Source organism: Nelumbo nucifera, chromosome 4, assembly GCF_055504915.1.
Source record: "Nelumbo nucifera cultivar China Antique chromosome 4, China Antique-T2T, whole genome shotgun sequence".
In the NCBI taxonomy this organism is placed as follows: domain Eukaryota; kingdom Viridiplantae; phylum Streptophyta; class Magnoliopsida; order Proteales; family Nelumbonaceae; genus Nelumbo; species Nelumbo nucifera.
In genome coordinates this window covers 90,486,309-90,513,239 of record NC_142652.1, presented here as the reverse complement: position 1 = coordinate 90,513,239, position 26,931 = coordinate 90,486,309, and the positions used below count along the sequence as shown (strand labels likewise).

The following is a 26,931-nucleotide window of genomic DNA, read 5'->3' as shown; positions in this document are numbered from 1 at the left end:
CAACTGGACTTTGAAAGGCCATCTGATGGATACTTGGATGACTTATGGCATAAAGATCGGTTCAGTAGACTTCCTGTGGTACATTCACTTCATTTATTAACTGATCCAGTAATGAAAATTTCTTATGGGGTGTGGTGTTTGGTCCATTGTCCATCCATCAAACTAGAGCATCCAGATTATGTTAAGGGTTAGGGCAGCAGGGTACGACGTTATGGTGCACCATACTGTTGGTCTGAGGTCAGAATTCAGAGTATGGTGACTGGCTCATGGCATAGTACCTCTTGACCTTGGCGAGTCCAGGACTGGCTGACTAGTTAAAATAATTCAATTCCTCAGAGTACCTCAAGTTGTAATTCTTTATACATTTATTCCCCTCATCTATGATCTCTCTATCTCTAATTCTCTATTTGTCTGTCTGCGTTTGTGAAGTAAAAAAGAAAAAAAAAACCTTTTTATTGCCCTTCAAGGTAAATGGGTAATGTACAAGGACTCGTTTCATCCAAGTGATCACAAATTCACAATTGGGGATTCTACAAGCTGTAAAAATTTACATATTTTCTCATAATTACAGGGACTCATAGCCTCCATTTGGCCTTTCCCCAACAATGGAGAGAAGATGTGTAAGTTAAAGCCTAGTAACAAATTATTAAGCAAAATATACAGCTTGTGTGGGAGAGTGACCTTGGTGAAACAACCAAATTATCAAAGAGGGCCTTACAGAATTAAACGTCAACGGCATCAACTGGAAGGGATTTTGTCCTGTGAACAGAGTATGGAAGCAGTGATCCAGTGTAGAAACTCTTTGTTGCGGCCATTCGATCAGGACTGGAGTTGTTGTTCGTCGCCTCATTATGTCGGGCCCTTTGGGTTTCCGACTGTGGGCAGCTCTTCTGAACATGAATGGGGAAATATGAAGTAAAATCCTTACTGGAGGCAAAAGATTTCGAGGTAAATTCATTAGTGTCTCCATCTATCGTGGTTGAAACTGAATGACATGTAATTCCATTGTCATTTCTTTGTTGCTTGCTCTCAAGATCTGGGGCTAAAGTTGAAGATTTAGAATTAAGACCCAATTGATGATCTCTAAGCTCCCTCAGCTCCATCTGATACTTTGCTTTGATCCATCTCAATTCCTGCCTAACATCATTGTCATGGCTTTCCGATAAGGCACAAGGAGAAGAAGGAACAGATGAAGGAGATTGTTGCCTTGAGTTTCTTGCATCAGACACAATTTGATTCTCCAAATCTATTATTCTCTCACTGTTGGCAGAGATCGACTGATCCAAATTTTCGTACTCATGAAAGTGCATGCCTCCAGATCCATGTGAACTTAACTGAGGGATTTCATGCTGAGCCCAAATATCTGCATTCTGCAGGCCATCTGATGGGCTTGATACCACTGGTGCACCTTCTGTAACACAGTGCTCTGACTCCTCCATCTGGTATGTGATCTCTTCGAACCGACCATGCATAGCAGCACACCCATGTTGAGAACACTGAAGTACTTGCAAGTTGGCACCTGGATTATTCAAGGAGAGATATTCCAGGAGAGAACCAGTGGAGGAAACATTAGAGGCACAATGCTGACAGAAGGTTGCACTTTGAAAACAGGGGCCTTCTTCTATGCCTGGCCCTGGCTTCCACTCTGGCACCAAGGATGCAATCTCCCCATCGATCATATCTGCTATCTTGGTCACGTCTTGGTCAGTAATATCTAACTCAGCAACCATTTCCGTGGCAACACTGAGTGCTGTATCAGTCTCTATGTGGAAGGGAAAGTAGATGTTGCGGATGCGACCTGCAGATAGATTTGCAACACTGAAAATTGTTTTGTACTGCAAACCATGTGATGGTTCTGGGAATTATAGGAACACAAACGAAAAGAACAAGCAAAGTACTTGGATTTCTGACCTTCTTTATCTGCAATTCTGAGCCTCAAAAATATGCTACCATCCTCTCTCTTCTTCCCCTTGATTGTGATGTCAACGTTGGCAGATTGCTCATCTTCTTGATAAGTGAACAGTTCAATCCCACCATGTTCAATCTCCTCGAGGTGGTAACTCCATTCATTCTCTGAAACGTAACTGATATCATAGGAGTAATCATTGATCCAGGAGTTATTACTGTTATGGAGATCGAAAAGAGGCTGCCTAAGGAGAGGACCCACATCGTCCCTTGAGCATTCTAATGGCCTCAAATCAGACTCACAATCGTCAATTTGGAGAAAAGGGTCCTTCAGAAGCTCCCTCGCCGGGAGCCTCCGAGACACTGTGGCCAAGCATTTCTCTACGAATTGTCTCACTTCAAGGTCCTTCACTTTGTACAGGACATCTGGTTTCTTCCCCTATAGAAAACGGGAAAAAATGTAAATGGTGGTAGACTGGAGATCAAGAAGCAGGGGAAGGCAATATTAATGGTTCTTACAGAGATGACTTTCTTGTAGATCTGAGCAGGATGAGTGCATTCACTGTATGGATATTCAAATGTGACCATCTCCAGTACGCACATCCCAAAAGAATAAATATCAACTAGTTCGTTGTATTCCTCTTCATACACCTCTGGAGCCATGAACTCTGGTGTGCCTGAGTTAAGATACCCCAGAAAACTATATATAAAACTTCAAACTGAATTGTTCTCTACTTCTCTCTGACTCTCTCAATCAATTAAACTCCATAAATGGGTTACAAAACATTAGGGGCACTGGAAATCAGAAATGGCTCATTGTGTTTGTTCCGATCTCTTTCAGCTTACAAGATCTTAAAATAAAATGGGGATTTCTCTTTTTTTTTTTTTTGGGTTATTGACAGTATTTCATAAATGGGTTAAACAGTCAACTTACCAACACAGCGAGCGGCGTGGGATTTGCGGAGGATGGCGGCGAGGCCGAGATCACCGATCTTGACCTCCCCTTGGTTCCCATTGATAAATATATTATCACACTTGAGATCTCTGTGGATCACTGGAGGATCATGGCTATGGAGATAGAGAAGTCCTCTCAAGATCTGTCTACACCAATGCTTCACTGCTCTAATGTTAACCCTCTTGTGCTTGTGCCTATACCTACCAAAAGCGATGGGGAAAAAAATAACATGGAAAAGAAATGAACGCATCTCAAATCTCAATGACCCACCACCGAAACAACCCAGAAAAATGAAACGACACCAGAAAATCATTGAGCACTTACTGTCTGAGAGTCCCAGAGGTGAACAGCTCGGTAATAAAGTTTATGTTCCTCTTCGCGGTATCAACCCAGGAAGTGTAGAACTTCATGATGTTTTTGTGCTTCAGGGTCTTGAGCAAATGGATTTCACAGTAGAGCCTCTCAAGGTCTTCTGGGCTCTGCAGGAAATCATAAAGCTTGACCTGGTTCCAGGCAACTTCGATACCTTCGTACTCATCAAAGGCTCTGTAACTGCATCAAGAAGTCCACCAAAAAAACAGGCACACAACGAAGAATGATCAAAGAGCCATTCCGAAGACTTCATTAAGAGTTTCTCTTTTGAAAACATCTGAAATGGCTAAGACAGAAAATTTGGGGATAGAGAGATTCATACACAGTCTTGGAAGCTCCTTTGCCGAGGATTTCGTCGTACTAAACAAAAATGAAAATGAAAGTGAAAATGAAAACCAGACCAGACTTCAGCAAACTGATTTATGAAATAAAAAGGAAAAATAACCTCGGCAACATAGGAACTGAGAATCAGAAAGTTAAAAGGAGAAATACCCGGCAATATCTTCCAGTTGGATCAACTTCAACAAACTCAGAGTAATTTGGCTCTACGGGTGAAAGACCATTCATTCTGTGTTTCTATTGGCGCTTGTTATAATTATTTTCTCTCTGTAGACTATTATATCTTCTCTATAGCTTTTCTCAGTTTCTGCTGTCCTTTTTAAAGGCAGCCAGAGAGGGAGGGTGGTTGAAGAAGAGAGAGGATCAACAATAACAATTTTGGAGAGAGAAGAAGAGATCGAGGAACGAGTCGTCTTGCTGAGTCCATCAAATGACAAGGTGTTCCAACTCATATACATGGAGATTGGAGGCAACACTTGAGATCAGATCAGATGGGTTCCTACGACCAACCCCAATTCCCCACCCCACGACAAAACAAGACAAAACTAAGAGTTCTCTCTCTCTCTCTTAATACACACCTCATTTTGGCCTGAAACAGCTAGCTAGACATGGCATGACCATGCAGCATTTTTTTTTTCAGGAGACTACTACTCAAGTTGTTTTCTTCTGATAGTCAGCAGTGGACTTAGGAAACTACTCATTTTCTGAAAATGGTCCACCAAGTTTATCTCCTCCAATCATATCACTGCAACTATACAGCCAGTTTCATAAACCAGAGCTGGGTTCCACTGATGATGGTGGGACTGAGGCCCCGTTTGTTTAACTTCTTTGGATACATGAGTTTGAATTCGGATTTACTCGATAGATGTTCAGCAGGCTGCAGAACCAGGGTTAGGATCTCCTACCAATAAAACACGTTCAGCACCCTATCAATGTATGAGATGTGTGGTGTTAGATGATGTTGATAGTGTTGGAACTTGTTTTGTGGCAGTAGATCTGGACTCGTGGAACCAATGGTAATGCCTCATGTCAGTGAAAAAGTATGGGACCACAGTGAGAAATTAAATGATTTTGGGTCCCATGTATATGGAGCCTATATATTCACAGCCCACTGAATAAAGATCACATTTTTGCCCCACAACACATCCTGACCGTGTATTGAAAACATCTCTATCAAAGACTTGCTAATACATGGCGGGAATGTGATTGTGGGGTGGAGACTTTAACTCCACTCCACTGAACAGTCATTGAATTCAATTAATCTTTGCTCCATTATAAGTTTATCCTTACAAGCTTGCTTTCAGCGATCTTGAGTAATGCAAAAAAGTATTATTTTATTGAATAAATTGATTATCAGCCTTGTAGGTAGGAGGGAACTTAATTATACAGATAATTGATACTCTCGGATATCTTCACTTTCTGTGTCTGTGTGAGGCTGAATATGACAACCAATAAAAAAAGCAAGGAAACCAGGGATCCGTACATGGATGGAAACGTTTGAATTGTAGGTCCGCTTGGATTCTGTTACCTTGTTAAGTTAAGAAAATATCGCAGTTCAGCAGCAAAACGAGGAATTGCCAAACTGGGGATAACTCAGTACTGACTAAGTGACTACTGAGCACTGTGTGTGGAAGGTAACGTATTTTCGCTGTTCCAGATTCGAAGTAGTAGGTGTAGCCTAGGTCTACTCACTAATAAAAAAGAGAGGCAAATGGTCCTTACTCCTCCAACTGTAAAATAGATTAATATGCACATCAAAAAGTACCAGCAGACAAAAAATAAATAAAAAATAAAAAGTATGTATGTATGTATGTATATATGTATGAAAAAAGAAGAACAAATAGACACATTGGTATCACGAAAATTTCATGACTTCGTCCATCCCTAACAAACAAGTGGTTGGCTGTAAAATTAAATTCATAAAATTAAACTTTTTATTTTTCTTAAAAGCTAACACTCAAATGTCTCAACTACTTCACTCCAAGTGGAAACCAGTATTTTAAGAATTGACCCAGATGTCAGCCCGAGTGGTTTATCCGGTGAAAGGGTCAAACCATTGAAGAACCTTACACCAGGTCACCATCTCCACCTATATGTTTGGTTTTGTTTTTGAAAAATAAAAACAACTGATGCACTGCCAAAATCATATTGTTTGGCTGATATGGTACTAGTTTTGTTTTGTCATCCCAAAATGGTGAAGAGATGGGATTTATTAAAAGCAAAAATTGTGCATATCCATCCATACATGGAACCAAGGTTTTTAAAATCAAATCAGTCAGGGGTCTGTTTTTTGGGTAGAATGGTCCGATTGTTGGAATTGGACAGACAACCTGTTTTGATAAAAAAATAAAAATTGGCCAAACCATTAAACAATTCGACCGCTCGAATCAACAATTTACTGACCAAATTAACGGTTTTTTGGAGAAATAACAATTTTGAGGTAAAACAAAACCAATCACCTAACTGATTCCCAATTTTTCTGATCCGACCATCCAATCCAATCCGATTTTAAAAACCATACATAAAATATTCATGCCCCGAAAGCTGATAGTACAATCTAAGCACGAATTTGCAAACTCTCCAATCGAAGGACATGCCGGTCATAAAATGAAAACTAACATTATTTTATTTTATATTTGCTAAGGGGTTATATTGGCATGTGAGAAGCATAAGGTATGGGAAAACGTTAGCACTCATTTCATGGGAATTGAGTTTATTAAGTGAGACTTAGAGTTATAAAGTGGCACGCACGTCAATATAAAGAGGGTTGTATGGTTATAATTCATTTTTATAGCATACACCCACATAACTTATGATTGAGGGGTTGTGTATAGCTTTCACTGTTTTGATCACATGATGATATCTGGACATGCTACCAACACTTTACCAACAAGGTGTTACAGTCACACATTAGCAATATCTCGGGTAGGGATATGCTACCAATACTGTCACAACAAGCCATTATAACCGTATATTAGGAACATTTTCTTGAATGTTCCCAACCACTTGCAACTCTGTACTGAGAATATCTCTGAATTTGAATGCTTTCATTCCTAAGGAGATATTTTCAATGCATAGTTGCAAGTGGTTGTGAGTACAGTGTGAGTATGAGTATCGTTTTCTAAGGACTGAATCTGACCTTGTAAGGGTTCGGTTAAAATATTAAACTAGGAACGACAACATAGCGGGGTAGGGACGAGGAGCCTTTCCCCACCCCCATCCCCGTCCTCATCCCCGCTAATGGGGACAAGGTTATTCCCATCCCTATGCTTATGGGGATCCCCATTCCCATGATTTTTTATAATATCAATCATTTTATTTTTATTTTTTATTTAATTAAAAAAAACAAAATAATTAAAATTTAAAATTATATTAGAAAAGATTCAAATATATTCAACCATATTTTTAAAAATATTAATATATGCGTACATATATATTAGTGGGGATCCCACGAAGTGGGGCAGGGAGTGCTCTTTCCATCCCTACCCTATCCCCGCCAACGGGGATGAAAATTTCCCTATCCCTATCTCTACTGGGGAAAATCATCCCCATCTGCATCCCATTTGAGGTGAATCACCACGAGAATTAAAAAAATGGGGAAAAGTGCTATCCCTAAGTTAAACCACTTGAGTCATTTGGTCATGAATCGACTAGTTAGAACTAGTTAGGCCTTTAATAATGAATACAAAAAATAGAAACAAAAGTAGTAAATACTTCTACCTTTATCAGACGGCCATCTTAAAAACTTATTCACTCAAAACTGTCAAAATGTCCACTTGACGCAATGGTAACTGAAGTATGCTGATAATGTGAAACGGCTCTCAGAAAGCATAAATGATTGCTTCATCTATTGCTCTTGATATTGTTGTTGGTGATGCTCATCTTCTCAGTCCTCTTGTGAACAACGTTTTCAACCTGTGATAAAATTGGTTGACTTAATTAGTTGGAATTCTGGCTCAATTAATTTTATTTTCAAATTACTAATTTGCCTTAAAAAAAACTATTGATTCAGTTAATGATTTTGTGATCCAGTCGATTGAACTGTTGATGGTTTAACCCTGTCAGTGGGTCACGGCTTAAATATTAGTTCTCTTTTCTTTCAGTTTTTTTTTTTGTTTTAATTTTTAGTTATTAATTTCCATATTATTAATAAAAGTGCTTCTTATTTATCATATTTACTTTTATTTGATAAAATAAATATATAATATTAGAGATATGTTCAATTTTTTTTATACTTTTATATTTTAATATATTTACTATTTAATTATGATATCATTAATTGATTCATTTGGTTGGGATGGTTGAACCAGTGATTCGTCGCTGGATGAAAAAACAATTCTCTTTCTAGATCAATTTTGCAAGATTACGCTGGCCAATGACCAAATTGTTGAGATGATCACTTGGTGTCTCTCCATATGAGATCAAATCTGTTAAGTGCAGGCCTTCCATTGTCAGTGGACCTCACATTCACCATGCTCTCTCTTAGGGGTGTTCACGGTTTGGTTCTGTACAGTTTGGAAAAGATTTCAAATGAAATCAAAATAAATTGCAGTTTGAGAAATTTCTAGACCAACCAAACCATTTTGAAATGAAAAGCAAAGCATCTCAAACCATTTTATTACGGTTTAGTGTGGTTTTAAATACAATTTGGGGACTTTGGGCCATCCTATGATTTTATTCGCTTTAATCCAACTAAAAAGCCCAAATAACACCCCTAAAATATTAAAAGCTATTTTTTTATTTTATTTTATTATAAGATTGTAGAATTTATTATATACTTTTAACATTTGGTATATTTCAAACTACAAAACCAAATTAAACCATATATATATTTGGTTTAATTTGGTTTTGTAGTTTGAATCGTACAATAAACACCCATGCTCTTTCCAGACTCCACCCCTTGATCTCTTATAAAGGGTTCGACTATGATACTAGAAAACATGATATGTGAAAAACTTGTGACCATTCAACCTGTATCATAAATGTAGCAACCAATCATGTGGTATTTATCAAAATTCATAGATGAATTTTAATAAATTGAAAAAAAAGGTCAAAACTCATCCAGTACCATGTCTTCCGGGCATCATAGGTTTTTCCCAAAATAATAACTTACAGAAAAGCTGATTTGATTGAAAAAAAAAAAAATTTACGCCCAATATTTTTGAAATTTGGAGCTTGATTTCTTCCAATCAAATCAGGAAACTAGAGATAGAAAAGCGAATGGTTAGGGCTCTAAAATCTACAATTCAACAAAGGCAATCAAAAGAGCTAGGGAACTCAATAGTTCTTACCACCTTGTGAGGTTGATGTGTGGCGTTGGTCAAATCAGATCAGGTAGACACAATATTGTAAGCACGTTTAATGAGTACTTGAAAATTTTTTTACACCTATCTCTTAAAATACCCTCACCCCCACTCTTAAAAATCATTAAAATCCATTTTCGACAATTGTCAAAATAATTATCAAATGTTCATTTAACGTATTTACATATGTTGTGCCTATTAGATCCGGTCCCTAGCGCAGGAACAGGACACATGAATATTATATGTGCTGACATGGCGTTCCTACCCAAAATCCCAACCCATACATACCCCAGGGACGTCAGCTGAAGAGTAGAATAGAATTGCATGTGGCATGAGTATGTGTGAGACATGTTCATGGTTTATTCTCATGCGTCGTGTAATGCAATCAGCAACGCAAAGCCAACAACATCCCATGTTTCTTTGCCTTCTCCGGGGCCCTACTGGATTTAATCAGAGGTAGGAGTTGATTTGAACATTCTAACCACGTTGATTAAGATAGTTAAACATCCTTATTTTATTATTATAATACATTAAGGTTGTGTTTGGTTTGAGACGTCATTCATCCATGTTTCGTGTAGCAAAATATCATTAATGTTTGTACTTGAATCATATCCTGTTTGAGACTTTGTTTTTCATGGTAGGATGTTTCATGGAACACCCTAGCACAGATTTCACGTGAAGTGTTTTATGACTTTTCTAATCAAATATGATGTGATAGTATTTATGCTTGAATGGTACCAAACAGATCCTAAATTAATTTTATTCAATTGGTGATCTTAGAAACTTTATACGTACATATAGAATCGGAAATGGCATGGAGTGTGGCTTTATAGTCATCAGCCACTTGACCCAACCTAACGAAGGTTCAAAAAACCGATTCGACGTATTGTATCGTATCTTTTGGGTCTCAATATATTAGGTGTTTCGAGACTCCACTAGATTTTAATGATAAATATAGGTATTAAATTATTCAAAAATCAAATTAAAAAAAAAAAAACATATTTCCACATGGTTCAAAGTACCAATACGTCTATGCCGATACGCAGAGGCATATCAACACTTTGAACCATAAACCTAACCAATAACCACCATTTGAGAAGTGTGATGCTAAGGGCAGAGGAGAGGCAACTCATCATTTTTTATTCTTTCTCTCAAGCTCCAACCCTTCATTTTATTGCTGGTTCATAAGGTCTTCTACTTAGGAATGGCAATGTAGTGAGGCAGGGGCACAGGACTGGTTTTTGCATACCTCATCCCTGACGACCCAAAACACATGAACCACACCCTATCCCCCACCCGTGCCTATAACCCAGCGGGGGTGAAAATGCCCCATCCCTATCTTTACGGGGAATGAGGATCCTCGAATTTGCCCCACCCTGTCTCAACCATTCTTATACCTTTTACCAGAATAACATGTCATATACATTATAATACGAGTATAAAATTTATTTTATATACACATATTATAATGTATTATCTATTAGGACGAATTCTTGGCTTGACTAGCTTTAGATAGAGTGGATAAATACCATCTCCGCCCCATTTCTAATCACCAAAGTTTTGGGTTTCCCTAAAACCTACCCTGCCCCAATTGGAGCAGAGCGGGCCAGACTTGAACTACAGTCTCATCGATCAGGACAAACATTAGGTCCATTATTTGGCATTAAATTTTGAGGACGCATATTAGTTATCCCATGCTTGCTCTACTTCAATAATACATTTTAATCAAGTAGCCTCAATAACTTACCTCATTCACATCTGTTTAAATCCACTATTTAAAGTTTTAAACAACCCAACAACTTACCCCACCGAAGGCTGGAACTTGTCTGATGTTTTTTTTTTTTGCTTCATTGTTGATAATTTATTTAAATCCATTTTTCCACCAACCGCTCAGTGGGCGCCAATGTACCAGAAGGATTCCCCAAGAGCTTAGTATGCATTAAAGACTTTGTTGTCCCACTGGGGCACGTCGAGTTGCAGACCGGGGGAGGAAGACACATCCGAGACAGGCAGTGAATCAGGCCGATCGCTCGTCGTTGGTGGAGTGGGAGCAGCACCAGTTGAATGAGAGCTAGATGAGTGAATCGAAGGTGGTGATGAGGGAACCGCTGGTTCAGAATGTTTGGGTGCAGTTCCGACCAAAGTAGGAGACTGGATATAAACCCCAGATGGTGAGAGAGAAGCAGACGAAGTAGCTGTAGTCATCCCTGGAAATAGATGTTCGTCAAAAGATACATGCCATGAAATAAACTCTCGTTCCTTTGAGGATGCAAACACTGATAACCTTTATGCTTGTCATTGTAATCGAGAAAAATGCATTGCTTTGATAAGAAATCAAACTTGTGCCTGTTATAAGGTTCGGAGCAAGGGAAAGCATGCACATCCAAAGACCTAGACCTTGAGTAAGATATAATCAGGAGAGGAGCCGAAGAGAACTTCAAAAGGAGATTTGCCATTCAATGTATTAGTCGGAAGTTGGTTAATCAAGTAGATTATTGTGAGGGCAGCATTGGCCCAGAAGGAAAAGGAGACGACGAGGAGGCCAGTAGAGACATAGTAGCTTCAATTACATGATGATGCTCCCATTCAATTGAGTCGTTCTATTTATGTGTGTGAGGGCATGTGAGTCTGTGAGTGATGCCGATAGAGTCTAGATAGTGAGAAAGTTTTTGGTATTCTCCACCCCAATCAGATTGTAGGACATTGATTTTGGTATTATATAAAACTTCAACATGACACTTCAAAAGCATATATAAATATATATATAAAACTGATGAATCGATTTTTGGTTATGTATCAATTTTTGGTCAAGTACCTTGTCATTTGGTCTGCTTCCAAGTGGCCGATGACTCAAAAGCCAAAGTGAACTTTTGCTGGATGAGGACTTGGATGCCGAGCTGGGGGTAGATTAGGTGCCAAGTTAACTGGGCCGAGTTGGGCAGGTTAGGTGCCGAACTGACTGGGTCGAGCTAGGTAGGTTAGGTGGCAAGCTGACCAGAGGGCCAAGCTGCCTGGTGGCGAGTTGGATTAATTGTTGAGCTTTGTAGTTCTTTAGAGACTTGCAAGGAATCAATATCAGAGGACCTGGGGTGGCTCTCCCGACGAGGTTGCTCTGATGCTTAAGTCAGTACTCTCATAGTAGACTATGAGCTAAAAATCATAAAGTATGAGAGCTAGAATATGCTTACTTGCCCCCCTCATGTCATTGGGGTTTGTGCCTTTATATAGGCATTGTTTGGCGTGGGCTTCACGCACCATATCCGAGATTTTTGAGAAGTCGTCTAAGTGGTCCGAGATTCCTTGAGGCAACCGCCATGCATGTTGACCACCCTCCGGATCGTTTGGCACGTGGGCCAACTTCCAAGGATCATGGGAGTGTTAGGATATGCATGCCGAATTTGTCGCCGAGCATGTCTCATAGGTCGTCAGGTTGGCACCTATGCCAGGCTGCCAGGTCGCGCCAGGGCTAGGCCGCCAAGTCGGCGCCTGTGCTAGGCCGCTAGGTCGTGCCTGGGCCAGGCCGCCAGGTCGGCGCCTGTGCTAGGCCGCTAGGTCGTGCCTGGGCCAGGCCGCCAGGTCGGCGCCTGTGCTAGGCCGCTAGGTCGTGCTTGGGCCAGGTCGCGTCTGTGCCAAGTTGCCAAGTTGTCAACTCGCGCCTGTGCCAGGCTGCCAGTTCACGCCAGGGCTAGGTCGCGCCAGGGCCAGGCCACCAGGTTGCGCCCGTGCCAGGCCGCCAGGATGGCTTCTGGGCTAGGCTTCCAGGTTGGCACCTGGGCCAGGCCGTCAGGACGACACCTGGGCCAGGCCTCCAGGTTGGTGCCTAGGCCAGGCCACCAGGTGGGACATCATCAACTTGGCTAAAGTAAGTTGTTGCCAAAGTGGTTCCAGGTGTCACCTAGTTGTTCCAAGATGCCATGTGTCACAATAACATTGGAGGGCCAAATCCACCCTCATCATTTGCCCCCAACTCCCAAGCCGAAAGTAACTCAGCGAAGAGAGTAGATTGCTCCGTTTGGCATGAAATGACTAATTCGATGAGCTCGTAAGCGTCGATTCAATTCCTTAGGCTCTAGGAGCGACTCGCAGTCCACTCTCCTTATCCTTTATTTTGCCCATGCCGAAAAGGCGACTAGGTCTTATGTGCCCATGCTGAGGAGGCAATTGGGACTTGTATGCCCATGCCGAGGAGGCGACTGGGACTTATGTAGTGTCGAGGTCTTTTATCAGCTTGACACCCTAGCCCTTAGGCTCTGAGAGCGACTTATAGTCCACTCTCCTTAATCTTTGATTTTGCCCTTGCCGAAGAGGCGACTGGGACTTATGTGGTGCCGAATTCTTTGCCAGTTCGACACTTTAGCCCTTATGCTCTAGGAGCGACTCGTAGTCCACTCTCCTTAATCTTTGATTTTTCCCATGCCGAAGAGGCGACTGGGTCTTATGTGGAGCTTGTTTTTTATCAGGTCGCCAGATCGGCGCCCGTGCCAGGCCGCCAGGTTGACGCCTGGGCCAGGCCGCCAGGTGGGACACCATCAACTTGGCTAAGTTATGTTATTGCCAAAGTTGTTCCGGGTGTCACCTAGTTGTTTAGAGATGCCATGTGTCACAATATCATTGGAGGGCCAAATCCTCCCTCATCAATAACATCTGATTTTCTTTGTAATGGAAATAACTAAGAAATTTTGCTATAAGCATTTAGGAAAATTACATAAAAACGAAAGCCTACATTGGATAAAACTAGGGTTGGACCCCATACATCATAATAAATTAAATCTAAAGGACTAGAAACCATTGAAGATGACAGGGGCAATGATAACTTATGACTCTTGCCCATTTGACACAACTTACATACTAGACTCAATCCAGACTCAAAATGGCCTACATAGGGTAAACCGAACTATGACACCACTTGCCTTACAAGTCACATATATATAGTAGGATGTCCTTACCACTTGTGCCAATCATCAATGGAAACACATTCACCAACAAGAGCCAAAGACTTATTTGCATTGGGCACACTCCTTGGGAACTAATAAAGCCTGTCTCTACTGGGTCCTCATAGTAGTGTTCTCCCCTTATAATCCTTCACAAGAAAACAATCACCATGAAACTCAAAATATAAGTTATTGACGTGAGCAAACATGTGGACAGACAACAAATTTTTAGATAATTCTGGTACATGAAAAATATTATTTAAAGCAAACTGATTAGTAGCAGTATTAATACTGATGAATCGACATGATTAATTTCCAAAACTGAACCATTTCCCACTTTAACTTGATCGGCCCCTCCATACTCAGACCAATTATGCAAATTCTCAATATCATGTGTCATGTGATGTGTGGCACCGTTATTTGGATACCAGATTGGATCAAATGAAGAAGACATAGATGTAGTGTCATTGTTGTAGATGGCCGGTTCAGTTTCTTCGTTTTTGAAATTCGGATCATACCAACAGCGACATTTCATGGCTTTGTGCCCCGGTTTGTTGCATAGTTGGCAAACAATGGGATTACCACGTCCCCTTCCTCCATTGTTTGTACGATCATTCGAGGAACCACGCCCCTGCCTCTGCCATAGTTATTGCTAGGCGCAATGTATTGGTTATTATTGCTAGAGTTTTTATTTTTAAAATTAGCAATATTAGTCATGGGGGAAGTGGAATTTGTAGGGGTGGCATTTTGTTCTAACCAGCCCTCATGTCCAAGAAGATTGCCTAAAACATCATCAACATCAAGGTCCTCTAGGTCGGACCTATTAGTAATTGCGGTGACAATAGACTCATATTCAGATGTGTATTGGTTATTTTTGCCAGAGTTTTTATTTTTAAAATTAGCAATATTAGTCGTGGGGGAAGTGGAATCTGTAGGGGTAGCATTTTGTTCTAACCAGCCCTCATGTCCAAGAAGACTGCCTAAAACATCATCAACATCAAGGTCCTCTAGGTCGGACATATTAGTAATTGCGGTGACAATAGACTCACATTCGGATCAAGTCTGGCAAATATATAAAGCATTAAGTCACTTGCATTGATAGGTTTGGCTACCACAGATAAACTATTAGCTATAAATCTAGCTTTTCGAACATACTCAGAAATAGTTATACTTCCTTTCTTGAGACTCTAGAGTTGTCTCCTATATTGGAACAATCTAGGTCAAGAATAATTGGCGAAAGATTTGGCGAGAGCATTCCAGTTTTGCGAGAAGAGTGGTGACTGACCACTTGTGCAAATATACTTTCTTGAGACTCTAGAGTTGTCTCCTATATTGGGGCAATCTGGATCGAGAATAGTTGGTGAAAGATTTGGCAAGAGCATTCCAAACTTTGTGAGAAGAGTGGTGACTGATCACTTGTACAAATACACTTTCTGTGAGCGACACAATAATCCAAGAGAGAACTAGTTAATCTTTCTCAAACCAATCTGAGCACGCAGGATTGAGAACCATTCGATCACCTCCATTCGGGTTTGGTATTTGTTTTGGCGGGGCGGCAATCAATTCATCTACATACCCCATCAACCGATTTGTGTAGAGAATTGGCAAAAGCTAAGCCTTCCAAAGCAAGTAATTGTCATTGCTGAGCTTGATGGGAAGATAATGCACTCCACTAGAATGAGTAGAATTCAGGCCTGAAGTATTTTTGGTGGCTGAAACACTTGTCGAGTTCTGAGAGCCAGAGCAGAAACCACTATACACCATGAGAGTTGATGGAGGCTTTGATGTACTATTGTAAGGCTCTGACACCAACTTGAAGTAACAAGTTTAACGATAATATGGATCGATGGTTGAGTCCATCGTCCTTGCTCTATTTATAATAAAAGAGTTCTACAGAGACAAAAGTCTAACCATGATGGGAATTACAAAGATAAAAGGATTACAAGATAAGAGGATACTTGTTATCCTAATCTAGCAACAATCCTAATCAAAGAAGAGTCCACCGATGTAGATGTCTCCAGTAGTATACATGGAGTTCTCCAATATGGATGCATGTAGAGAGCACTGGCTCTAGTTTGAACTCTGGTTTCACAGGGTGATATTTTTCATGAATATTCAGTATGCATTGGTTTTATAGTTATATTCATCAATGGTTTAATTTACTGATGGAGTATTGTCATTACGTGTTTGATAGTGAGAGTTGACACAGAAGAACAAAGTAGGATATGGAAATGGGGTCTTGATCCTGAAGCGTGGCGATGCACTTGTTGATTTTATATCATTTCTTGCCAAACTCGTGGTTTCAATTTGCTTGACTTTTTTTTTGTCTCTTTTTATCTATGATTAGGGGTGGCAAATGGGTGGATTGGGTTGGGTTGGGTACCAACCCACCCATATTAACCCACCAACCCACCATGGCCCATCATCAATCCTTGTTAAAGGGTCATAATCCACCATAACCCTAACCCACCCATATTGACCCACTTGACCCATCCATATTGACCCTTAACCACCCTCACCCATACCAGCCCACCTACCCTCACTTATAAATACAAAAATGGGTTGAGATGGCCTGTATACTCAAAATAATAAATTTTGAGAGAATAATCTCTCTCAAGACTACCATGTGACAAAAATGAGTTAGGTCAATCCGTATACCAAAAAAATGCAAAAATTGTAGATAAATGTAGAAAATGCAAAAAAAAAACCAAAGAATTATAGAAAATACAAAAACAATACCAAAAAATATGAAAAATACAAAAAAAAAGAAAAAAAAAGAAAATTCAGAACTTTTGAAGAAAAAAACAAAAAATATGCAAACAATACTAGAAAATTGTATGAAATGCATAAAAACGCCAAAAAAATATCTAGAAAAGCACCAAAAAATTGTAAAAAATGTAGAAAAATACTAGAAAGTGCTTTCATAAAAGTGCTTTTGCAAAAGAACTTTTATGAAAGTAATTATACAAAAGTACTTCTATAAAAGTGCTTTCATAGAAGTACTTTCGTAAAAGCACTTTCGCAAAAGTGCTTTTATGCTTTCATAAAATTGCTTTTGTAAAAGTACTTTTATATAAGTACTTTTGTCAAAGTACTGTTATAAAAGTGATTTTATGCTTTCATATAAGTATTATCGCAAAATTACTTTAATAAAAGTGTTTTCGTGTAAAAGTACTTTTGTAAAAGTGCTTTTATAAAAGTGTTTTCGGAAAAGTACTTTCATAAAGTGCTTTCATGTAAAAGTGTTTTTTGTAAAAGTACTTTTGTAAAAGTGATTTCGTAAAAGTCATTTTCATAGAGTTGCTTTTGTATAAAATTGCATGTGAACGTGAAAGTTAATAAAGTCTATTTTATTTCACTTTTAATCTCAAAATGAAATGCAGTATGGTGGTTTAGAAGCCTAATGAGATGTGGCCATTGTAGCGAGTATAGATAGATTTGACTTTGACCCAACCCATCTTGACCCGCACAACCCAACCCATCCCGACCTTAACGGGTACCCTCGACCCAACCCACCCTGACCCTTTTTTCCATTGACCCTAATGGGTTAAATTCAAACCATATTGACCCACCAATAGTTTGGGTGGATCCAATGAGTCAAATGTGTTAGGGTCAAGATTGTCAGCCCTATGATCAAAAAGATTTCCAAGTTGCAAGTGAAGCTTCAAATACAGATATGTGTAACAAAAGAATTTCCAAGCTGCAAGTAAAACTTCAAATACAGATATGCGGTTGGGGATGCTAACTTCCATGTCTGATATTTGATGTAGAGACAAAAGAATGTGTGAGAGAATAAATGAAGAAACTGCAGATGATAAATCCAAAAACTACAAAAGAGATTTTTGTTCCCTTAGATTTTAGAACAAAGTTTGTGGTGGTGTGTGTCAGTCCAATATGTCTTATACTTGTTTGGATAAACAAGTTCTTTTCGCAAATAGTTGGATAAAAAAAAAATTAAAGATAGGACAACCAACTAGTTGCGCAAGCTCATTGTTTCTGTTCTCTCTTAGTTGTTCTTTTTTGTGTCTTCTTTGTTGTTCGTTCAATCCAGATTGATGAAAAAAAACAATCTTTTCTTTTTTTAACATTTAAAAGAAAAAAGGTAAAATGATCCGATTAATATTATAATGGGTAATTTTTCCATTTTAAAATTCACTTGATGGCTCTGATTGACAGTCCATTAATGCAGGAATTAAGTTGTAGCATTTTCAAAGCACGTTTGAAAGTTTGGAGATCAAAAGTGGCACTAGACTCAAAGTACAAGGTACTAATTGGAAATTTTCCCTAAATGTTAATAATATATTCATATATGTATTTGAAAAACAAATTTTTAACCCAAAATTTATTCCAGGTGGAGGGATGACTACGTTAAAATTTTATTAACTGTTACAAACAAATGAATATGGATATCCTGCACAATGCGTCTTAAACAAATTCCTGCACTCCCAATTACAGGACGCCACATTAACATCAGAGCATGTGTGTATTTCACATGTGCAAGAAGATTAATGATAGCTTCGGTCTGGAAAAAGAAATTGAGGTTGGAATAGCGATCTCACCTTTGCATTGTAGAGATCTCACCTTTGCGTTGAACAAGTCAATAGATGGTGTCGTAGTTGTCACCAGAACTGTTGTTGAAGAAGTGATTACGGGAGCCAATGGAGACGAGGGAGAGGAGAAAGTTAACCAGATTTTTCTTGAATGGGCTGTCGAAGGTGTAATTCGTAGAGTGGGAGCAGAAATTGAGAATGGGTCTTGAGCTTGAGTGTGCATTAGAAGGAGAAATAGACAACTATGGAATAGGGGTAGCTCCATAGATTGCTGATTCACAAGATTAATGTGAAAAATCGGTGGGAGAGGATCTGTAAGTGCCATCACTTGGTTGTGATGGTGGTGGTGCTGGACAATTGGATGTGGACGAAAAAAGTGGAGGAGGGGATGGTGGTGCCAGCAGTCAATGTCCTACACAATTGCTTAGGTTGTGGTCTACTGGTGCTCAGGTGAAGCTGAAGCGGAGGTGGAAAACCTTGAGCCAATGAAGGAATAAGATAGCGAGGACATTTGATAATCTTAATCTTCTTACACATGTGAAATACACACATGCTTCGATGCTAACGTGGCATCCTGCAATGGGGAGTGCAAGAATTTGTGCAGGATGCATTGTGGAGGATATCCGGACTAAAAAAGAAATAGTATAGAAAGATATTAGGGGGGACGTAACCTACCTTGCCCCAAACCCCAAGAATAATAAGTTCTTAAACGACTCAGCCCCTCCCAAACAATCAGAAAAGAAAAACGTTAAGGACTCATTTGTTTTTTGGATTTTGGGAGGGGAAAGTTGGTGGTCAATGGGATTTTGGTTGCCATTGACCAAGATATCCATATTCATTTTTCAGATTTATATGGGATCCATGGAAAATTTATTATCTCTAGTGGTGGGTAAGTAACTTTCCCACCTAGCTGGGGGAAAGTTTCCAACACTTAGACAAGACAAAATTGTCCCTTTTATTAATGGTTTTATATGGCTAAAATGGCCATTGTCTTGTTTACTTGGGAAATACAAGAGCATGGATAAATGTACTTATTTGAGTAAGTATTTCCCGGGACTACACTTAGGGATTGTTCATTTCCTCTTAACTCTTATCTCTTAATAAGAGGAATCTTTTAATTTTAAGAGAAAAATGGTTGTTTGTTTCCTCTTATTTATGATCTCTTAAAGTATATAACCATACAACTTTTTCTTTTCTAATGATACTCCTAAAAAGACACAAAAACTCTCATATATGAGATTTTCAGAATTTATAACAACATTCTCTGCATTCAGAGTTTAGAGGAAAGAAAAATTCACCAATACCAATATATCTCTTATTGTAATTATTGCACTTTCAGATATTGGATTTCAGAGCAAATGAACATGCCCTTACCCAAATAAGTAACTTCCTAAAAAGCGGATGGAGCCTAAGAAACTCTCACACAAGAAAGCCAACAACGTCCTCATATATGAGATTTTTCAGAATTTATAACAACATTCTCTGCATTCAGAGTTTAGAGAAAAGAAAAATTCACCAATACCAATATATCTCTTATTGTAATTATTGCACTTTCAGATATTGGATTTCAGAGCAAATGAACATGCCCTTACCCAAATAAGTAACTTCCTAAAAAGCGGATGGAGCCTAAGAAACTCTCACACAAGAAAGCCAATAACGTCTTCAAATGCTAAGATTTTGAGCTGACCTAGAAGTTGAGTAAAACTGAGTACATGGTTTTCAAAACTAGATCAGACCGGACGGTTGGACCAGAAAAAACAGGTTTTGTTTTACCCTAAAACCGCTTTTTGGCCAAAAACCATTGATTTGGTCAATGAACCACTGACCCAGGCGATTGAACTGTTGAACAGTCGACCCAAACAATGATTTTGGCCATTTTTTAAATTTTTTTATTTTTTAAGTCATAACGGGCCATCCATTCAAAGCGAGTAGTTGAACCATTTGACCCGGGAGCCAGTCCGAAGAACGGTTATCTATCCGGTCTGATTTTAAAAACCTTGACCGAGTAAATTAGGTGGAAAATTTTCTAATTCCCCGCATTTCCTATTCTGCAAATGTTTGAAAAAGTTGACCCGCTACTATGAAGCCTTCTTTTAAATCACTCCATTCGAATCTATTCAACTCGCATCCAACTGCACCATGCACGAATCATCTCTCCATTGGTTAACTTCGACAAGGGCTTAATTATATTTGTGACACATCAACTGGATGTTGGAATTAGTGTTGGTTTTAACTGGTCAAGGTCAAACCTTACAAATTAAAGTAACTAGGGAATGTTTTCTTCTCATTCTGTTCAAATGATCACATCAACCAAAGAAAAGCAAAAATAGCACAGCATATTTGGTAGGGACGTTAATTGATGTGGCTTTACATGACTATAATTACACATAGAAGGTATTTTGATAATAAAAGTCTTCCTTCCGGGTTTAACTTCTAACAGTCAAAATATAGAATATTGAGGTCTTCGAGCTATCGAAGTCTCTATCCAGTTGATTCCACCCTATTAACAAATTTCTGTTGTTCAAGCTATATATTAATCCAAGGAGACAATAACACCGTGGGACAAACGGAATTGAAATTTTTGAGCTCTACTGATTCTTCCCATAGGGGTTTGAGTTGTAAGTCTCTTATACCAGCTACTTCTAATGGTTGACAAATTAAAGAAAAGGCAGTTTAATTTATTTTTAGTTAGATTTCCATGTTTATATAGAGATTTATTTATTAGGTGGCATTTTTTTTCCAGGTTGGAATATTTAGGACCTAATTTGGATTGGAATTCAGACAGGAATTGGAATTGGAATCAGAATTAATTGAAATGGATTCTCATTCTCAAGGGACAGATTCCAATTGGTCAATAATTGAATGGAATTGGATCCAATTTGGAAACTCGATCCATTTATTAGTTGGATTGAATTAGGATATTTGTTTATCCAATTCAGTTATAAATACGCATCTAAATTATTGTATCTGATCAATTGACAACCCTAAGAATATTGAATAATATTCATGTAAAAGATAATAACAATAATAAACTGAAGACTGCAAAAGCGAATTAAAGTTAGTGTTGAACTATCGGGAAGCCAACAAAGCTGCGAACTGTTAGCTAATTGTGCTCATTCCATTTCTGTAAGCATGGTAAATGTTCTTATATCCTTAGTTGTTTGTATTTCTGGAGACTTTTCTGTTGAAAAGAAATAAGTTTTAGAAATAAACTGATAAATTCCTTTCATGCATTTTCTTTGCGTTTCTTTTTATAGTCTAAAGTTTAGGTAAAGACTCAGTTTGGAAGGAGTACAAATGCAAATATATACAGTGCAAATACATACAAAATATAAGACTTTGCACTCTACATATTTGGATTTGTATTCCTTCCAAACTGAGCCAAAGGGATTATTACCATGTTTCAAAACCGGACTGCTAGACCGACAAAACTGGAAACTGATCAGATAACGGTTCCGTTTTACCTATAACCATTATTTTGCAAAAAATCGTTGATTTGGTCAACAAATTCAGATGATTAAACCATTCGAACCGTCCAATGGATCGTTCGACCTGGAAACCAGACCCTTGAACTATGCAATTGAGATAGGGATTGCAGCCTGTGATAGTTGGCATGCTTTATATATATAAAGTAAAGATCATAAAAGTATTTTAGCTACCAGATTAATATCTATCAAGGATAAAAATTTTGCAATGTATTGAACTGTATCAGTCGATATATATTGTATCAGCTAGTCATTGAAACGTTTTAAAAAATATATATATAATTTAAATATTAAATAATATTACTACCACCCCTTTCCCAAATTTTGAAAGACAAACCTAAAAAAGGGTAACTATTTGGTTTAAAATAGGAATTAATTGCACCCTTTCTTCCCTATTAAATTGTATCAATATTTTAAACCTTGGTGTCCATTTATCAAACAAAAAATGAAAATTATAATTTATCCCATTTCATGAATTTTTACTTATTCATTTTAGTTTATATAATTTTTACACGCACACACACATATATATATATATATATATTACAAATAATAAAATCAATAATTTGCCCCGGTGACTTCTTCATACTCAAGTTCAGGGCTCTTGTTGAAGAGAGTCCTTGGCAAATTGTCCTGGTTGAAGTGACTCTCTCTCTCGCCTTTGATTTGCTAACAGGTCTTTTCTTTGATGGACAAGCGTGGAACTTTTTTTCATTTGCTATATTCTTTTAGATGTGAAAAGGGAAAAAGGAGGAGGATTGTTTTTTCCACGCTTTCTCCTCATGACTTTATATTTGTTCCTTTTTAATACATTCCATCTGTGGGCAACTTGGACTTGAACGCATAAGCTAACCCCTAGGTTACGACTTGGGGAAACCGTAGTCAGGCCTCGTGGATTTGACTCCATCCTTCACAGAATATTTTGTAAAACGACTTCATAGATATTGCCCATACTGATATTACAGCTATTGAAATGTCAACTATATATGACGCTAGCTACATTCCACATAACACTACCGGCTCACCACTCACCAGCTATTTCCATTCCAATTAAATTAGTTTAAGTCGGATTCGAATGTCTCTTTGGCTACTTTTGTTTGTGATATAAACGTCGAACCGAGGTATGTATGTATTTTTAAGCGTTTATTTAATATGTAAAAAGGTAATGGTTATCAGATTAAAAATGTATTTTCTGATATTTTTGTATTTTAAGGAATATTGTTGTATCTATTTTTTGGATATAATTTTGTGTTCTTTTGATAATTAAGACATTGGAACATAAGATAGTTGGAGCATTTAATGATGGGCCCATATTTTGTACGGATTTTAAATAAATAAGATGAGTATAAAAATAATTTAAAATGTGAACCGCATTTGCATTCATGAACTGAAAAAAAGGGTAAATATGCAATGTACATATTTACGTTTACATTGTAACCAAACACAACCTTTGGGAAATGGATCGAATCAGATTTGAGAATGTTATCTGTTTTGTTAGTTGGATTGAATTTGAATACTGATGTTATGGCATGTTCCATCAGATACATGGGTTTTATTATGTAAATGCCATTTCCCATTGTGTATCCCCATGAAACAAAGAAGAAGAAGAAGAAGAAGAAGAAGAAGAAGAAGGAGGAGGAGGAGGAGGAAAACAAAGAAAAGAAAGAAAGAAAAAAGAAAAAAGAAAACGAAAGAAAGAAAGAAAAAAAAAGATATTTGGCATGAATAATCACATGATAGTAAAAGCCTTATTGAACTATTTATGAATATTTAGATGAATAAAAATTAAATAATTTAGTTTATAATAATTATTAATAATTAATTCAATTCTAATCCATGTTTTTCCATATAAGAAAGGTAAAATAGTTTATCAGCTATCAAACCAAGAAGTTTTTTTACATGTCCAACCCTATATATGTCACTTAGAAGGATAATTAGTTGATATCCAAATAACCTGATGTAGGCGCATTAGGTTGGCCTATATAAGGTTGACGCGTGTCAACTAGAGGGCGCCAGCATAGGCTCGTCATGAGGACGCTCGGGGTTACCCGATGCGGACCAGGTGGACCCAATCGTAGGGTGTTGCGTGGTACTGGCAGAACATCTTGTCAGGCCCTCGTATGTCTCACATCTGGACCATTCGAGCCCAACTACTCCTTGGCTACTCTAACTATAAATACAAGGCACTCCCCACAAAGTAAAGGATTTGAAACTTCAGTAATCTCTAATACTCTCTCCTCTGAGGATCTAGCGTTATCTGAGCCCCTGTTTGGACCCCTTGGCTTCAGACTTACTACTTGCCTTGTGCGTATACTAACTTGATCGTCGGAGTCCTTGCCTCGGGTTCCCACCCGAAGCCTCTAACACCTTCCTTGTAGAGCCACTACTGAAAGCTCCTCCAGACCCCCTACACGTACAAGTGAGCAGCCATATCTCGTTTCTCCTCGAACCCCCTTCTCAGTACAAGCCCTCGACCTCTACAGTATCCGTAGGAGCAATCCGCCTCGGCCTCCAACCCTCGGCCTCAGCTCATCTCCTCTGGACCCTCAAAGCCTCTAGCCTTCCTTCGAAGCTTGGGAGCGAATTTACTTTGTTGCGCTCGACCAATCCGAGTGTCAACATAACCCATCATGATCTGTACATTTGATGGACCAATATATAGAAAATGGATATAGCATTAAATAGAATAGAATGACGAAACAAGATTTTTGAAGCTGGCATAGAGTACAACTCTCGTTGACCGGAGTAAACATTTTACATTGTTTTAGGCTTAAGCTTTTGACTGGACCTATTCAAATTTTGACAAAAGTACAGCCCAAGCCTGCCTAAATCACACCCCTAAACCAACCCCGTATAGTTGAGACAAGGCTTAGATTATGACGATGAACCATAAATTTATGATACCATAGGAATAGGAGGCTTGGAGTCACCAATTAATGAATCAAGATTCATTGAATTGTAAGAAACCTTCCCTTAACTTCCTGCTTGGGGTGGCCAAGAGTCGAACTTCTCATGAGCTATTCGAGAATCGAGCTTTTCACAAGCCGAGCTCGAGCTTGATATATAGGCTCGTTTGTTAATCGAGACGAGCTCAAGCCTAGTGAAGCAGGCTCGCAAGCCTAGTATAATAAATAATTTTTATAATTCTTAATTTTTTGCTTGTATTAAAAATATTTGTAGTTTTTTATATGTATGATTTTTAATTTTTAGAAAAAAACTTGACCTGTATGAGCTTTAAACTAAGCCGAGCTCGAGCTTGAACCTAACACAATTTCAACGAATTAAGTTCGAATAACCAAATATCTGACTCGGCTCGAATCCATCCGTACTTTCAGCTTCTCTTATTTTGTATGAATTTAACCATAAATTTAATTTACAAGGTGTATTTAAATTCACCTTTTTGTTTTTAACTTTTCTGGCTTAACGGGAGTATACAATGGAGGTAGCCCATAGTCCTCTCTCAAATCAATAACTCCCTCAATGGTTTCATTTCAATGTCTTTACTACAATCAGCTAAAGACTTTACCAACCGACCTAATTGACACCTTTTAAAAGAGCCCATTAAGGACCAAAGTAAGCATTATTCACCACCCAAACACCACCTGCAATCATTTATAAATTACTACAGCCTGTATATATACAAGATGGCGAAACAAGCCAGTCTAGATCAACTCAATGACAAAGAGGTGATTTGATGACATATGATAGTGGATCAAATCATGTATCATACTTTAACAAAGTATATAATATACCGAAAAAAGCCAATTCAAACTAATCCGTCGTACAATACAAAAAAGAGTTGGAAATCATCGAATTATCACAAAGAAAAAAAGGCGATTCGTTTGGATTTACAATTGCAGCGAGTCCACGAGTGTTTGTGTTTGGCATGTAACGACTGTTTGGCCTTTTCCAATGGTTTTCTTTTCAATAATTTGTGGATGCTCTGCAACTTGCAAAAGTGTCGTGATTGTAAGGCAACGTACAACGGGATGTACCATGTCGGACGGTATATGATCCAGACCCGACGCGTGATTCAAAGGATATATCCAATGGGGATGGGGCCCCTTGCCGTTCATTCATAATTTTCATCCGCGTCGCTGTGGGGGCCACCAAATCATAGAAGAACAAAACTAAAGCTTTGTGCTTTGTCCATGCGATTGATACTCTTGTCTTTTGTCAAGTTTTGATTGCATCCAAGTTTGGTAACCAGATTTTCTACAGTAACTAACTAACCAGCGAAAATGAAAATTATATACCATGAACAAATGAAATTATACCTACCCTGCAGAGGCATTTCTGATGGATGGTTGATCTCATTTTCATCGATCAACATCATTTTCCCTATATATATATTGAGCTCGATTTCGCATATGTTTGGCATATATGCTGCAGAAAACGGTGCTGTATATGTGTGGATTAGAAGCACCGTTTTTTAAAAAATGGTGTCTTTTTTTTGTTTGAAAATGTTGTTGTTAGATAAAACGTTTTTTGGGGCAATAATAATATCTTCTGTTTGATACTAGTGCTCCATATCTGTTTTTAGCATTGGTATTTATTATAAGAAGTTCACATTGTGTCTTTGTTGGCAGTAATGGGCTTTAAATTGAGAAAACGATGAATTCAGTGTTGCTCTAAACTACACCTTCTCGTTTTTCAAGGCATGGCTTGAAGTGCCGTTTTTTATGGAAAAATGGTTCTAAATATGTTATCGCTTTTTAGAGCATCAGTTTTTTCAATGTAGCGCTAATGTGTCACCGTTTTATAGAACAACAACATCGATGCCAAACACCACCTTCATTAATAAGTGCATTACAATTTTGGAGGGAGGGGGGTATATATGATACTGTACTATTCAAACGGCCCCTATCATGGATTCGGATGTATCACACCCCCCACTGCCACCACCCAAAAAAACAAAAAACTTGGGCCCAATTAACTTGAAATCAATCCGAACCAACCATGAATCATGTTTGATGATTTCCTTCTTTTAGTGCCGTGTCAATTGTTAAGGCTTTGTTTGGAAAGAGTACAAACATTTATATTTGTATAATACAAATATATACAAAATATAAAGTTTTGCATTCTAACATA

General features: G+C 38.3%; 1 protein-coding gene across 1 annotated transcript; it reads right to left on the bottom strand.

Moving 5' to 3' along the window:
* Positions 1–429: 429 nt before the first annotated feature.
* Positions 430–4,072, bottom strand: LOC104611809 (putative serine/threonine-protein kinase WNK9). Its single transcript, XM_010279038.3, has 7 exons — positions 3,725–4,072; positions 3,555–3,592; positions 3,185–3,412; positions 2,840–3,060; positions 2,425–2,582; positions 1,912–2,344; positions 430–1,798 (listed from the first exon to the last, which is right to left on the bottom strand). The coding sequence occupies exons 1-7, from the start codon at positions 3,797–3,799 to the stop codon at positions 723–725; spliced, it is 2,229 nt and encodes a 742-aa protein (XP_010277340.1). The 5' UTR covers positions 3,800–4,072; the 3' UTR covers positions 430–722.
* Positions 4,073–26,931: the final 22,859 nt, after the last annotated feature.